Here is a 13,162-nt window from a genome sequence, read left to right on the forward strand (position 1 = left end):
AAATAATATAATAATATGATAATAATATAATAATAATAATAACAATTTTGGATTATAGGAATTCTGGTGGCATAAATTGCCAAATATATGGTATGATCAAATCTGCTAAGAAGGCAAAAAGGTCATCTTTAATTGGTAAGGTGTACCGACATTATTTAATTTAATGAGTTGATGTAATAACTGTTCATCAAATGCTCACACCCTCTAGTGTGAATTTCACCTCTAAAGACCATAAACTGACAAGTGAAATTTTTTAATTTTTCAATCACATGTGGTGTGCCGTCAGCATACAGCCAGCTGGCGGAGCCAAACCTAAACTCGACGTACTCTAGCCTCCACACACACCTACAACAGTGTTCTCACTTATTTTGGCTGCCTGAACCTCTTCTCAGTGTGTGGGTGTGAACTATGCTTAACCTACATCTTCCTCACTTTGTCAATTTTATCACACTTGTTTGAGTAGAACTAAAAACAGCTTTATGATCTTAATGAGTTCATCCTTTGGGCTCATTACACTTATAGAAGGATGGATAGATAGAAAGATAGATAGATAGATAGGTAGATAGATAGATAGATATGTGGATAGATACTTTATTTGGTGTGTGTGTGTGTGGGGGGGGGTGCCTTGCATAGACAGAATACCTCTTCAACTATCAGGTCCATATGCAAGAGCTTGATCACCATGGATTGGTAAAACCTCAAATAATTTATTCCATGTGTCAGTAACATTGTGACTTTTACTATAGCTGGGTACATTGTGAGAAACCAAAGGTAAATTTGAATTCTTTTTCCTCTCCTTGATTCTACTTCCTAGACATTGTAAAAGCGAAAAAATAAACATAAAACTTAATACAATGTTCAAAATACAATAAAGGTTGAATCGGCCACTAGATGGCAAACAATTGACTTGCTCGGGGCTCAGTGTCTGCTATCCAGGCCCCCATCTTGGCCAACGTGACTGGAAAATCCTATGGATAGACTCGAAATGACCACGAAAGGGTAAGGAAACAATATCAGTTTCTTCTTATTAGAACCGCTTTGGGATTTGATGGAATATTTAGTCATAACCAAAAATTTCACATGTAGACTGAAAAATGAGAATTTGGACCCTGAGTTTGCTTTGGGGCAGACATGAGCTGGTTAGCTCAGGCTACACTATGCTTACTATTAGTGGAAAGAGCAGCCTCTCTAGTTTCATACAACCCCCAGCATGGTGGGATCGAGCAACTGTTCTTTACATTGATAGGGGTCTTTTTTAGAAACAGAAATATTGAAATTATTGCCAAACAAATATCCTTTGGTCTAAATACACTTGGACTGTTGTTTTGGTAGCGTTAAAGCCTCGTCTTTTAGAGGCATAAAAAAAGAGACCAACACAGCATTCTGTCAACTTTTCACAGGCAATTATGTATCGCACCATTCTGCCCGACCCGGTTCCGGGTCCGTCGGCCCGTCTGTCACTGGAGTGTGGAAACCACTACACTGACATGTTGGATTTATTTAACATTTTTATTGTTTTGTCCCATAGGTGTCTGAGTCTTGTTATAAAAGTGCATTTTAATTATGAATAGATAGAAACGTATGTGTCAACATTTCAACTGTATTAGTGTAGAAGACTCTTACAAATATCTTCACAGATCAACAAATCCTGGCAGTAAATGTGCTCACTTCCTTCTCCACGCTTTGATATTGAAGTACCGTTCCACGTAACTTACTACAAAGTGCAAACAGGGTTCAGCCCACTGTCAACATGTGAGACAAATGTAAAAGAACTGCATGCAGAGTGAGATGCTGGTGTATGAGTCATTACTACGCCACAATTCAGTCACCTTTCTTTGTCACAAAATCATTCACAGAACCTAAAGAGGTGACAGACAAAGACAAAGAGACAAAGATTTTTGGTTAGAATAATAAGTTAGTAAATACTACCACAGCTAAAAGAATGATAAAAAATGTTAAATATCCACATTGTATAAAGGTAGATGTCCATGTGGTCTTGGACTATAAAGCAGAAACTGAGCCTTAAAACGATCCGTCAGGACTTCTGTAACTTTGTGATGTCCCACCATCCAACCTTGCAGGATTTGGTTTCTCTGAGTGTTTACCTGAAATCTGCTATATTTTTATTCAATCACTCATTCATCACAGTCAGCCAATCAGTAGAGAGGCTCAGAGCCTCCTCTCTTCTGATTGGCTCACCAACCTGTTATTACTTGAGCTCCAGAGAGAAGCCTGAGAGAGGAGATGTAAAACTACATTAAGATGGTTTTTGGTTTTTAAAATCACAACTATATCCTCTTATGGATCGACACTTCAAATAAAACATAGGAAAAATATGATAATAATAATATTAGTGAAGTAATATGTTGGGAACCACTAAAAAACAATCAAACAAATCATATTGTTACAGTATGCTACAGTAAGAGCCAATAATATGTTTTGCAGTAGGAGGCTGCAGTTTCAGGACTGTCAGGACCACATTGCTAAGACCCTGGTTTTTGTGATATTTGGTCTTAGGACTGTTGCCCTGAAAGTCCTGAAACTGCAGCCTCTGGGTCAGCAGAAACATGCTACTCATGAGAGTCTCACCTGTCTGCATTGGATCACAGTAAAGAGGCAGCAGAAATGATGAAGGCCAGCAGCAGCACTGCTGAAGTCACTTCAGGACGAGCGGACAGGTTGCGATCTGACCCTGTACCTGAAAAAAAAGAAAAAGCTGCAGGTCATCAGTTACTGTTGCTATGATGTAAGGTTATGTACATTAAGGCACATAGCTAATCTACCTTGTATTTGTACAGTTTTTAAAACTGTGGCTGTCTTCCTCGAAGCAGTGTTTTGTGCTTCACACTTGAGAGTGACAGATTTGAGAGGATGATCCACTGTCATCTCAATCACATTGCCCCTCAGGGTCAGAGTGTCCACATACGATACGTAGCGACAAGATGGCTGACATTCAGCTGTACACACGAACTTATACTTTTCTCCGATTTTGATCATGTTGGAGCCTTTGATCTGGACGTGTGATGGACCCGCTGAAAGAAAGATAGTGAGATCACTTCTCAGAAAAACCTAATTAAATGTACTTGATAAAAAAAGTGCAAATGGCATAGAATACTTTACATATGATGTCTTACTGGCTAACTCGTAGCTGGTCATCTGAATTACTTGAATGCGGTGGTTTTCTTTCTTGCCAAGAAACTGATACCACTTTCATGCTGGTATGTTAAATGAAGCCACAGCTAGATTAGCTTAGCATAAAGACATGGGGAAACAGCTAGCCTAGCTCCGTCTTAAAGTAAGAATCTGTTGACCAGCACCTCTAAAGCTCGCTAATTAACACATTATGTCTTGCTTAATTATAAAATAGTAATCCAGCACATAACAAAAAAACATCTCATATTTAAAAATTTTAAGCAATTAAATGATATGCATAACATTTTAATCAATGAACTTTAGAGGTGCTGGAAAACAGTTCAAGATCCCTATTTTCAGCCTTATGCTAAGCTAAGCTTCTCCTGGCCGTAGCTTCATATTTACTGTACAGACATGAGAGTGGTCATCTCATCTAACTCTTGCCAAAAAGGCTAATAAGCATATTTCCCCAACTTTCAAACAATTTCTTCAGTGCTTAATACTAGAGGTTAACATTAACTTGCAGGCATAGTTAGGTATCTGGGCCCCTCTTACTCATGGAAAAAAAGCATACTCTCCAGGTTTGGGCCCCTTTCACCACCAGTAAACTTACTTGTTACAGTTATGTTTCGAGTTGCAGTGACGAACAAACCCGACACACTATTGGTGGCTTTACAGATGAGAAATTTGTAGCTGTCCATCTCCTGAGGAGTGACAGAAATCACATTCCCCTGACCACTAATCCATGGACCATTGTCTGCCTTCCAGGTGTAGGCACAAGATGGCTGACAGTAGGCGTGGCAGCTGTAGGTGTGGCTCACTGATGGATTCATCAAATCAGGGCCTGAGATGGAAATGTTGGCAGGCCCAGCTAAGGTAAGAAAGACACAAGTCATTATTATAAGGCAGTTATTCTAAAGGCCTTCATCTGGCAATCAAAATAGTTTCTTTAGTTCTCAACAACCTCATACCTAACACCTGCAGCTGCTTTGTTGCGGTGGCAGTCAACTCTGTGTGTTCATTTGTGGCTGTACATGTCACTGTTAAAGCCTCCACCCAACTGCTTACAGTGAAGGCTAGTACATTGCCCTGACCCTGGGCACTCTGGCCATCCAAAGACATAGAGTAGGTACATGCAGGACATTTGGCGTCGCACTCAATGCTGCTTGGCACGCCCACAGTTACATAGTCCGGACCCACAATCGATACTTTCACTCCTTCTGAAAATGTCACAATTAAAACTATCTTTTAGAAGGACGTTCATTTTCACATTTCTTTACAGCAATCAAGTCTATTTAATTGTATTTTGATATTTAAGATGATACAGACTGCACCTTTATGATAAGATTTATTGTTTGATTGAATGTAACATAACTTACTGTCATCGTCATCTAGTTCAGGCTGCTCTCCATCTGAAGACAGTGCTGGCTGAAGGCCTGACAGGCAGTGAGAGAGTACTTTATAAACATCTAGTACTAAGCATAACAGTTTAAAAGCTAGAAACAACTCAAGATCCACTTGCCAGCACTTTCCAGAGCTTTTAACTGCATCATACAGTCTTTACCCGTAGAAGGAGTTGAGTTGAGATTGTTTTGTCAAACTAGGTCAACAATGAGCTTTGATGCTTCATTTTTAAACAAGGATGCAAAGTCATAAATGCGCCACGGACAAAAATCATAACTGTGATATGGTTGAAAGTGCAGGAAAAAGCTGATAAGTACCCTGATTTAAGTGAGGCTATGTAACTTTTCCAAGAAGGAATAACACATTTGTTCCCCAAAAGTTAAAATCATAAGTAATAAAACAAGTATATTTAGCTGCTACAGCCTCACTAGTACGGCTAGTAGCTTATTTTGGCCAACTTCTCAAGCTGTGTAAGTGACATTAATGGGTCTATTTGCTGTGCTTGTACTACTATTACACTATGTTTTAGCTTTTACCATGATCTCAGAATTGTCACTTGTGGTCACAGACATTATATACTATATTTAATGTATTAGTAGCAATATAACAATGTAAAAATACTTAATTACTTGTAAAACTTCAGCATGTAATCCCATTTATAATAAGCAAAATATCCTTTAAGTATAAAAACATGTAGTATTATACAGAAAAATATCCCTTGTGATTATATTTTTGGATTATTTTTACAAGCCCATTAATGTGTCAGTAGCATTTCACTGTCGTAGTTGAGGTGGAGTCAATTGTGACTACTTTACACGCTGTTATGTGATTTAATCTATAACAATAATCTTCTACAAACCATTAACTATATTGAAAAAGTTGATAGGTTGTATAATAACTGCTGACTATAGCTTTCAAATATGAATTAAAGGTACATTTACTTCTCAACTGTAAAGGACTAGAGGAATAAAGTAACTTGAGATAGAAAAATATAAGGACAGTACAAGATCTTCAAATTACACTGTAGTTCATGCTGTACCACATTTACAAAAGGTGACATACAAACTAAACGGCATTCACAGTAAAACTACGATTTCAAGCAGTAAATAAAAGACAGTATGGCAGCACTACTGTAGGCCTACATTGTGCCAAAGGACCAAATCATAGCAGCTAAAATTCAACCCCCCACTGTTATTTCACAAAGAAAATCCTTGTTACCTGCCAGAAACAGCAGCAACAAAAGTCTGCTGAGATTTGAATGTCCTCCGTTTTGTTTAGATGTGTAGTTATTTTCCATTGTCCTGTAAGAACGTGTAGTGTAAGGCCACCAGGAAATAGACAACTGGCGCTGCACAGCCAGTCAACATCAGCAGGCAAACAGCTCTTATCGGAGAGAGCCGAGAGGAAACACATCTGCCCTCTTAGTCACTCTAATGAGAAATCCATTGCTTAGATTGTGACCCAGAGTGTAAACGTTTGGCTATTTTTCCGGATTTTCTTCAGCTACAAATATTTACTAGCAAATTGTTCCTCAGTTGTCCAGATGAGAGGGGAGTCCATGGAAGAGTTAAGGAATATATAGCAGCAGTGCTCCTGCCTTTGAGTTTCTGGCTCAGAGTCGGCTTGAGAGAATGCTTTGGATAGTTTAATGGTTCGGAGAGTGAGCCCCAAAAGGAAATGTCACAGTTCTGATCACTCTAAAGGGAATATGTTGCATTCAAGTTATGATTTATAATGCAAAACAGACATATTATTACAAACAAAATTTAATAGAATAAGCTACAGAGTAAACACCTAAAATAAGATTAGAGAAGTAGTCGTGCAGTCCAGCTGTAGAAGCTGATATGATTTGTGTGTAAGCATATTATTCACTTCTGCCCTTCCAGCATTCAGCTTGGTACTGTACGACTGGTGACCTCGCCCCGTAGTACCAGAATTAATGTCCATTATCAGAGTAAATGATCAAAATGCAAACAGATGAAAAAACAGTTGCACAATGGACACACTGAGTTTAAGGACACAGACGCAGTTAGCTTGGATTTAAACATGAGGGCTACACATTGATGGACAAAATAATCTGGCACACAAACACTAAAATGACAACTGAGCTTCTTAACAATTGAGCAAATCACATTTATTAAAAGCAAAAACTTAAAAAAACAAACTAACAACAAATCCCTCACTCCTATACAAATACAAAGAAATGTAAAAATGTGTGTGCAGAGGTATGTGTGCACAATGTGTGTGTCTGTTTGGTCTTAAAGTGACGTCTCCTTTGAGTCCCGGGGCAGCCTGAAGGTCAGTATCTCTGTGAAAGTGTGACCTGTACAAACGCAAAGGAAAGGATCATGCATCAGCTTTACAGCATGTCTGTGTCCGGACCTTTTATCTTATGAAACAATTCTTTTCCTGTATAAAAGCACATCAAATCAGAGCATTAGTGACCTCCTCTGGCAAAAAGCAGGTACTGTCATCAGGTAATGTCTTCTTGCTATAACTCTGACTGGCCTTTGTCTGGCCTGTAAATGAACACAACCAAAGGTCCCTTTAAGAGGTATAAAGTCTTAAACCAGCATTTGTAAACATAACACCGACAGCTTCTAAAGTTAATATGGCAGTTGTGTTAGCTAACACTTGCCTATTTACACATCCAGCCAAACATTAGGATTTATCTAGAGTTGTGTTTCAGGTGATGTGATAAATTTAAGTCCAATATTCTCTCTCCGTATAGCTCTGTTTTGTTCTGTTTTCAGTAATTCCTCAGAGAAATATCTTAAGCTATTAAATGCTACATAGTCTTTACTAGCAAGTAGCTAACTTTGCTGTTTGGTGCAGGTCAGGTTGAATTCATTTGAATTAGCTGAAAGAGGCTAAAATAAAACTCAGAAGAGCTGAGGTGAACTGCACAATTTGGTTATGTTTTCTGCAGGTTTGACAATACAACTGAAACATATTGATTTAATGCAGCTTTAAATCCAAATCAGCCTCTCCCCTCCCTCTTACGTTTCCACTGGTCCAGCGGCAGGTCTGTGTTGTCCATGGTCTGATCGTAGGGCAGCGCCTCAGTCTCCTCCTCTGTGTCTCTGAAATCGCTAAAGAAAGGCAGGTCCAGCGCCTCCGAGGCGCTCACCCTCCTCTCAGGGTCCAGGAGCAGCATCTTTTCCAAGACACACACGGCTGCGGTGCACAAGGACATGTCAGAGTCAGCATGGTGGAATTTTGTGGACATAACTTGCTCTTATCATGAGGTACATAAAATGGACAGCAGAGATCTTCACGTACCATTTGGGCTAGCTTTGGAGAAAACAGAGTGCAAATCTTTTTTTGGCACTTTTGGTAGATTTCTGATGTAGTTTTTGGCCTGTTAAGAGAGGAAGTTTAGAGAGAAAGGTGACAGAAGATGGCATTTTAAATATATTTTACACTTTTCCGTTGTTTCATTTGAAGTGTTGACTCTCAGGCTACTCTCTGGAGCTCTAGTAACAACAGGTCGGTGAGCAAATCAGAAGAGAGGAGGCTCTGGGCCTCTCTTCTGATTGGCTCACCGACCTGTTTACTGAGTGATTGAATCAAAATATAGCATATTTCAGCTAAACACTCAGAGAAACCAAATTCTTCAAGGTTAGATTGTGGGTCCAAGTGGGCGGGGCTTGGAGCGGCTGAGGACGGTGACTGCTTTGATGTGACATCGCAAAGTTACAGAAGTCTTGATGACTCGTTTTAAGGCTCAGTTTCTGAATACAGGCTGTGTGCGTTTCTCTGTGGACTGAGCGCTTTGATACTTTCACAGTATGAATCTAGAACGCAGACCTGCTTTATAATCAAACAACACATGGAACTTCACTTCATAAACTATCACTTTACATAATATGGGACCTTTAATGATGGATAACAGCTGCTGAGGTCAGTTTGAATTCACTCAGCAATGATATATTTCAACTGAGGAAAAAAAAAAATCCTGTAAAAACCACTCCAACGGCAGAAGGTTATGGTGCAGGAGGGGCTTGAGAATTTTCTAGGGATATTATAAAACTTCTTTTTATGATGAAAACTATAAAAATGAAGCTAACCCCGCTACTGGAATCCACTGTAACCACAATGGATACGAGCTGTCCACAGCTGCTGTTCTCTTTGAGGTTTGAGGGAACTACAACTACAAACTTTTTACAGCCACCGTTCATCTTGTTCAACTCAGTGAGTGTTTCATGGTCAAAAGGATCGAGTGTGTCTTACATCTTGGCTCTGTAGCTTCACAACAAAGTCAGCAGTTGGAGTTCCTGTCATCTTCATGATTTCTCTGAGTTGGTCCAGGTCTGACAGGAGCTATGGTCAAGTATCATTTGTTGTATGCGTTTTTAGCATTCAAAAAAGAGCTTCTGTTTACCTTACAAAGCTAGTGTGATCAACACGAAGAGACTGTAAAAACAGGAAAGTAGACTTTCATCATAGAAATTATGCTAATTTGTCTAGGCTTCATTGTTTAGTTTCGAAATACAACTGGCAATGACCTGAAATTTTTTTTTTTACCAAGGACAACAGATCTAGAAGGAAGTTGAGTCATACCTCTCATTACAAAACAGTAACATCCAACAGGTTTGACACTGTCTACAAAGGGTAAAATAAAGCTGGCATTGAGGACAGTTAAGGATACGATCGCTTCCCTTGAACAGCGGCTTTCCCAGCAGCATCTCTGCCATGATGCAACCTGCAGACCAGATATCCACTGCAACAGAAAAGCAGCAAACATCAGCTTTCTCAGTGAATCTTGTTTTGTTTTTGTTTCGTTGCTCAACTCCTGTTGACACATATTGCGATATATGAGAGTTTACCAGTTTGTGTGTAGTGCATCCAGTTGAGGATGACCTCAGGTGCTCGGTACCAGCGTGTCACAACGTAGCCGGTCATTTCTGTGTCCGCCTGCCTCGCCAGGCCAAAGTCAAGAATCTAAATCAGAGAGAAAATAAATACAACTGTAACATGAAGATGTGTGAATGTATGGAAAGTACACCTCAAGATGGCCAGATTTTGAGTTAGAGTACCTTTAACTCGCAGTCTGGGTTAATGGCCAAATTTCCAGGTTTAAGGTCCTATGGGATATGGAGGTGTGAGGTAGAGGAAATAATGAGAATATTAATTACACAGTAAGTTAGAGCTGTCATCAGAAGACATTTGCTTGTCAGTTTTTCATGTTTTGAGTACAGTATTTGTTATACAGCGGGGAAAATAAGTATTGAAGGCATTAACATTTTTCTCAGTAAATATATTTCTAATGGGGCTATTAGCATGAAATTGTCACCAGATGTCAGTAACAAGCCAAGTAATCCACACATACAAAGAAATCAAAACATATATGTCCATAAATTAAGTTATGTGTAATAAAATGAAATGACACAGGGAATAAGTATTGACCACATGAAGAAAAGGATGTGCAAAAAGGGATGGAAAGCCAAGAAAACAGCTGAAATCTGTCAGTATTTAGAAAGCAGTCCTGCCCCCTATCAGTGCAAATTAATATCAGCTGGTTTAGTCCTAATTGATGGCCTATAAAAGGTTTCTCATTACCAAGGTGTCACACAATGGGCATCTCATGATGGGTAAAAGCGAAGAGCTTTCGCAAAACCTTTGCAACCTTATTGTTGCAAAAACTTACTGATGACATTGGTCACAGATGTATTTCTAAACTTCTAAACTTCTGAACTCCTGAATGTCCCAGTGAGCACCGTTGGGGCCATTATCCGGAAGTGGAAAGAACATCATTTCACCATAAACCGGCCACGACCAGGTGCTCCTCGCAAGATTTCTGACTGAGGAGTCAAAAGAATAACTAGAAGAGTTGTCCAAGAGCCAAGGACCACCCGCGGAGAGCTTCAGAAAGACCTGGAATTAGCAGGTACAGTTGTTTAAAAGATAACAATAAGTAATTCACTCAACCACCATGGCCTCTATACGCGCTCACCTTACCAATTTATGGACATATACAGTATGTTTTGATTTCTTTGTATGTGTGGATAACTTGGGTTGTTACCGAGATCTGGTGACAATTTCATTTCAATAGCCCCATAAGAAATATATTTACTGAGCTGTGTTTACGTGCCTGGTTAATTTTAGGTAGCAAAATATTTCCAAAATGGATATATAAATAACATTTTGGGATAAAATTCTTCAACTCTGGTTATGTTAATTGAGATTTAAAGAAATATACAAGGGCACACAGAGACTTTATATCCCTGAACACTGACTAGAATGCTCCTGCCTCCTCCAGGGCTGGAAACAATGAACTCTATCCAGCTGTTCAGTGCGAACAAATTCAGATTTCTAAAATTAATTCTCACAATTTCTACCGGTACTAACTGAAGAGTAAAGTCAAAGAAATATGTTTCGACATCATGGACCTTTCAATAACAAAATTTAACAGACAGCTTATCGCTCTGTGTTGAGTTTAGAGAGACATGAAAAAACACACAAACACACACACATAGAGCAAAGCTCCCTTTGTGGGAATGGGGATGAATGGCATTTGGTGTTGAAAAAGAGCAAGAACCCCACCCCCAAAGCTCATAGACTGAAAGGTCAAAGTTCACGCACCCTGTGGATGATCCCTGCGGAATGGATATACTGAGGAGAGAGAAAAAAACAGAAAAAAACAGACAACATCAACAGCTAGACTCACTTTGTTCACGTAATTATTAACAATGGCGGCGGACATGACTTTTAGTGAGACACAACTGCTACTGTATCTATGAACCGATACTGAGCGGATGCCAGTGACAGTCAATGTGTCAGTAAAAGCTTTCACCTTGAGTCCTTTCAGCATCTGATAGACGAGGAACTGCACTCTGTCCTCTGATAACCTCTCCAGCTTCATCAGCTTCCCCAGGTCAGTGCCCATGAACGGCATCACCAGGTAACTGTGGAGGAGAGAAGAAGACGCGTCAAATTATCCAAAATGCACCAACTGCTTTAATAATGACTGTTTAGGAAGACACAGGAACTTACAAGTCACGTAAACGGTCCAATGAGATTTCAGCAGTGAAAACATCCAGCAGACCAATCACCTGCTCAGAACCAATCAGGAAAAAATAAAATCTGATTAATATAGTATTTATTCACGAATGCAAGAAAAATCAAACAGTTCTTTTGTCACCAAATATTGTAATTTCCTTTTCCCCCTTCAAATTGTCTAATCTGCTCCAACATCAGGCTGCAATGCCTCTCCCTTCTTCTCTCAGAGTAGTTCTTTTCATTAACTGCCTTGCAAATTATTAATCTCAGTTAAAAGAAAATAAACCACAGACCAAAAATACATGTGCAGCTTTAAAGTTATCCAAAGAGAGCTCTTACATTTTCATGCTTCATGTGTTTGAGGAGTCGCAGCTCTCTGTATGCCCTTTTGGCAAAAAGTTTGGACTGGAAGGGCCGGTGGAGTTTCTTGATGGCCACCTGCGTCCCTGTCCGGCGGTCCCATGCTGAACTGAAATGGACAGATCCATGTTATGTAGTTACATTACAAAAAAAAGGTTGAGCTGATGGAAGTTTTATTGTGGAAAAAATGCTCTCTTTAGTCCATTTCCAATGTTGGTGTCTATAAGGAAATCCACAGGTGTAATTAATAACATCTGGGACACCTGAATGGAGCTGTCTTTAATGATATTAATTATACCTGTGCCTTCCCTGCTATGACAAGTCACACCAGTCTGCTGGCCATTTGTGATTGAAGACAAAGTAATGGTGCATTCTATGCACTTAAGTCCAGGTCTTTGACTTTTCCTAACAATGAGACTGGGGGTGGTTTTCTTTGTTCACCCTCATCCACGCAACACAATGCAGAGAGAGGCCCTGCAGAGCCAGCTGTGGAGAGACCCCTGACCAAAATACCCCACACCAACAGTGGTGCTGCTGCAGGACCTTTGTACTAGTAAAAATAAAAGTTAAAGTAAAAATAAAGTAAAACAGTTATATGAAAAATATAGTGCTTATTTAAAAAAAAAAAAAAAGGTTTAGGTTTGTTTCTTAAACAATGGGAACAAGTCAGAGTGTGCAAATTAAAACATAAAATATAAAAAGGAGTATTGTGTTTTTCTATAGTATATAGTGTGGTGTATTGCTACAATGAGGGTAGATCTCTTATTTCCACAGTTTATTTCTCAGGAAGCAGGAAGACTAAATACTGTTTGACTGTGATTCTAGAGCAAGACATAACATAAAGCCTACCTCCAAAACAGTTGATATAAACAAAGCTAAAAACAATATTTCTGTGAGCTGCAAAGGTGTTGTTCTCCCCCCAGACTTACCACACTGTTCCATACGCTCCTGTCCCGACCTGCTTCAAGTCCCGGTACCTCTCCGGAACCTCCCACACAGTTCTGTTTACCTCCTGCCGGTAGAATCCCGTCCTGGACCGCACAGCCATACCGTCCCTACCGACTCGACAAGGCTGAGCTCAGGAAGTGGGTCCGCTCATGTGCAGAAATAACGGGTTTTTTTTAATTTTTAGTTATCGTAAACTTCCAAGACGCGCAGCCAATCCCACAGTGAAGACTAAATATAAATTCCTCCAGATGAACCAGCCGACCACTTGTGCGCCTCGTAGGGTCGCAAGTTAACCCCCCCCCCCCCCCCCCCCCCC

At 39.7% G+C, this 13,162-nt stretch overlaps 2 protein-coding genes across 3 annotated transcripts; both read right to left on the reverse strand.

Annotated features, from left to right (window-relative positions):
- Window positions 1–1,495: 1,495 nt before the first annotated feature.
- Window positions 1,496–6,500, reverse strand: LOC147818145 (uncharacterized). The gene is made up of 7 exons (XM_087178430.1): window positions 5,755–6,500; window positions 4,512–4,568; window positions 4,104–4,352; window positions 3,746–4,003; window positions 2,784–3,032; window positions 2,590–2,698; window positions 1,496–1,859 (listed from the first exon to the last, which is right to left on the reverse strand). Exons 1-6 carry the CDS (start codon window positions 5,831–5,833, stop codon window positions 2,604–2,606), a joined length of 987 nt encoding a protein of 328 aa, XP_087034556.1. The 5' UTR covers window positions 5,834–6,500; the 3' UTR covers window positions 1,496–1,859; window positions 2,590–2,603.
- A 145-nt stretch (window positions 6,501–6,645) lies between these two features.
- On the reverse strand, window positions 6,646–13,140 carry mapk12b (mitogen-activated protein kinase 12b). 2 transcript variants are annotated; one of them, XM_023422936.2, is made up of 12 exons: window positions 12,828–13,140; window positions 11,878–12,007; window positions 11,533–11,591; window positions 11,333–11,444; window positions 11,122–11,151; window positions 9,576–9,623; window positions 9,366–9,480; window positions 9,188–9,259; window positions 8,770–8,849; window positions 7,819–7,897; window positions 7,540–7,713; window positions 6,646–6,859 (listed from the first exon to the last, which is right to left on the reverse strand). In XM_023422936.2, the coding sequence occupies exons 1-12, from the start codon at window positions 12,944–12,946 to the stop codon at window positions 6,795–6,797; spliced, it is 1,083 nt and encodes a 360-aa protein (XP_023278704.1). In that variant the 5' UTR covers window positions 12,947–13,140; the 3' UTR covers window positions 6,646–6,794. The 2 variants fall into 2 exon arrangements, with proteins under 2 accessions (XP_023278704.1, XP_087034555.1); XM_087178429.1 differs by lacking the exon at window positions 9,576–9,623.
- Between the last annotated feature and the right edge of the window lie 22 nt (window positions 13,141–13,162).

This window comes from Seriola lalandi, unplaced genomic scaffold (assembly GCF_002814215.2).
Source record: "Seriola lalandi dorsalis isolate HSWRI2012SDOR001 ecotype SW California unplaced genomic scaffold, Sedor1 jcf7180002054688, whole genome shotgun sequence".
Classification (NCBI taxonomy): Eukaryota; Metazoa; Chordata; class Actinopteri; order Carangiformes; family Carangidae; genus Seriola; species Seriola lalandi.

What these genes read in the sequence shown, in the direction of transcription:
- LOC147818145 (XM_087178430.1), bottom strand. Translation starts at nt 5,833, where the DNA reads ATGGAAAATAACTACACATCTAAACAAAACGGAGGACATTCAAATCTC. An exon ending in AAAGCAGCTGCAGGTGTTAG is followed by an intron (nt 4,004 to 4,103) that starts GTATGAGGTTGT and finishes TTCTTACCTTAG; the next exon opens with CTGGGCCTGCCAACATTTCC. An exon ending in AAAAACTGTACAAATACAAG is followed by an intron (nt 2,699 to 2,783) that starts GTAGATTAGCTA and finishes CTTTTTTTTCAG; the next exon opens with GTACAGGGTCAGATCGCAAC.
- mapk12b (XM_023422936.2), bottom strand. Translation starts at nt 12,946, where the DNA reads ATGGCTGTGCGGTCCAGGACGGGATTCTACCGGCAGGAGGTAAACAGA. An exon ending in AGATGCTGAAAGGACTCAAG is followed by an intron (nt 11,152 to 11,332) that starts GTGAAAGCTTTT and finishes CTCTCTCCTCAG; the next exon opens with TATATCCATTCCGCAGGGAT. An exon ending in TGAAGCTACAGAGCCAAGAT is followed by an intron (nt 7,898 to 8,769) that starts GTAAGACACACT and finishes CTCTCTTAACAG; the next exon opens with GCCAAAAACTACATCAGAAA.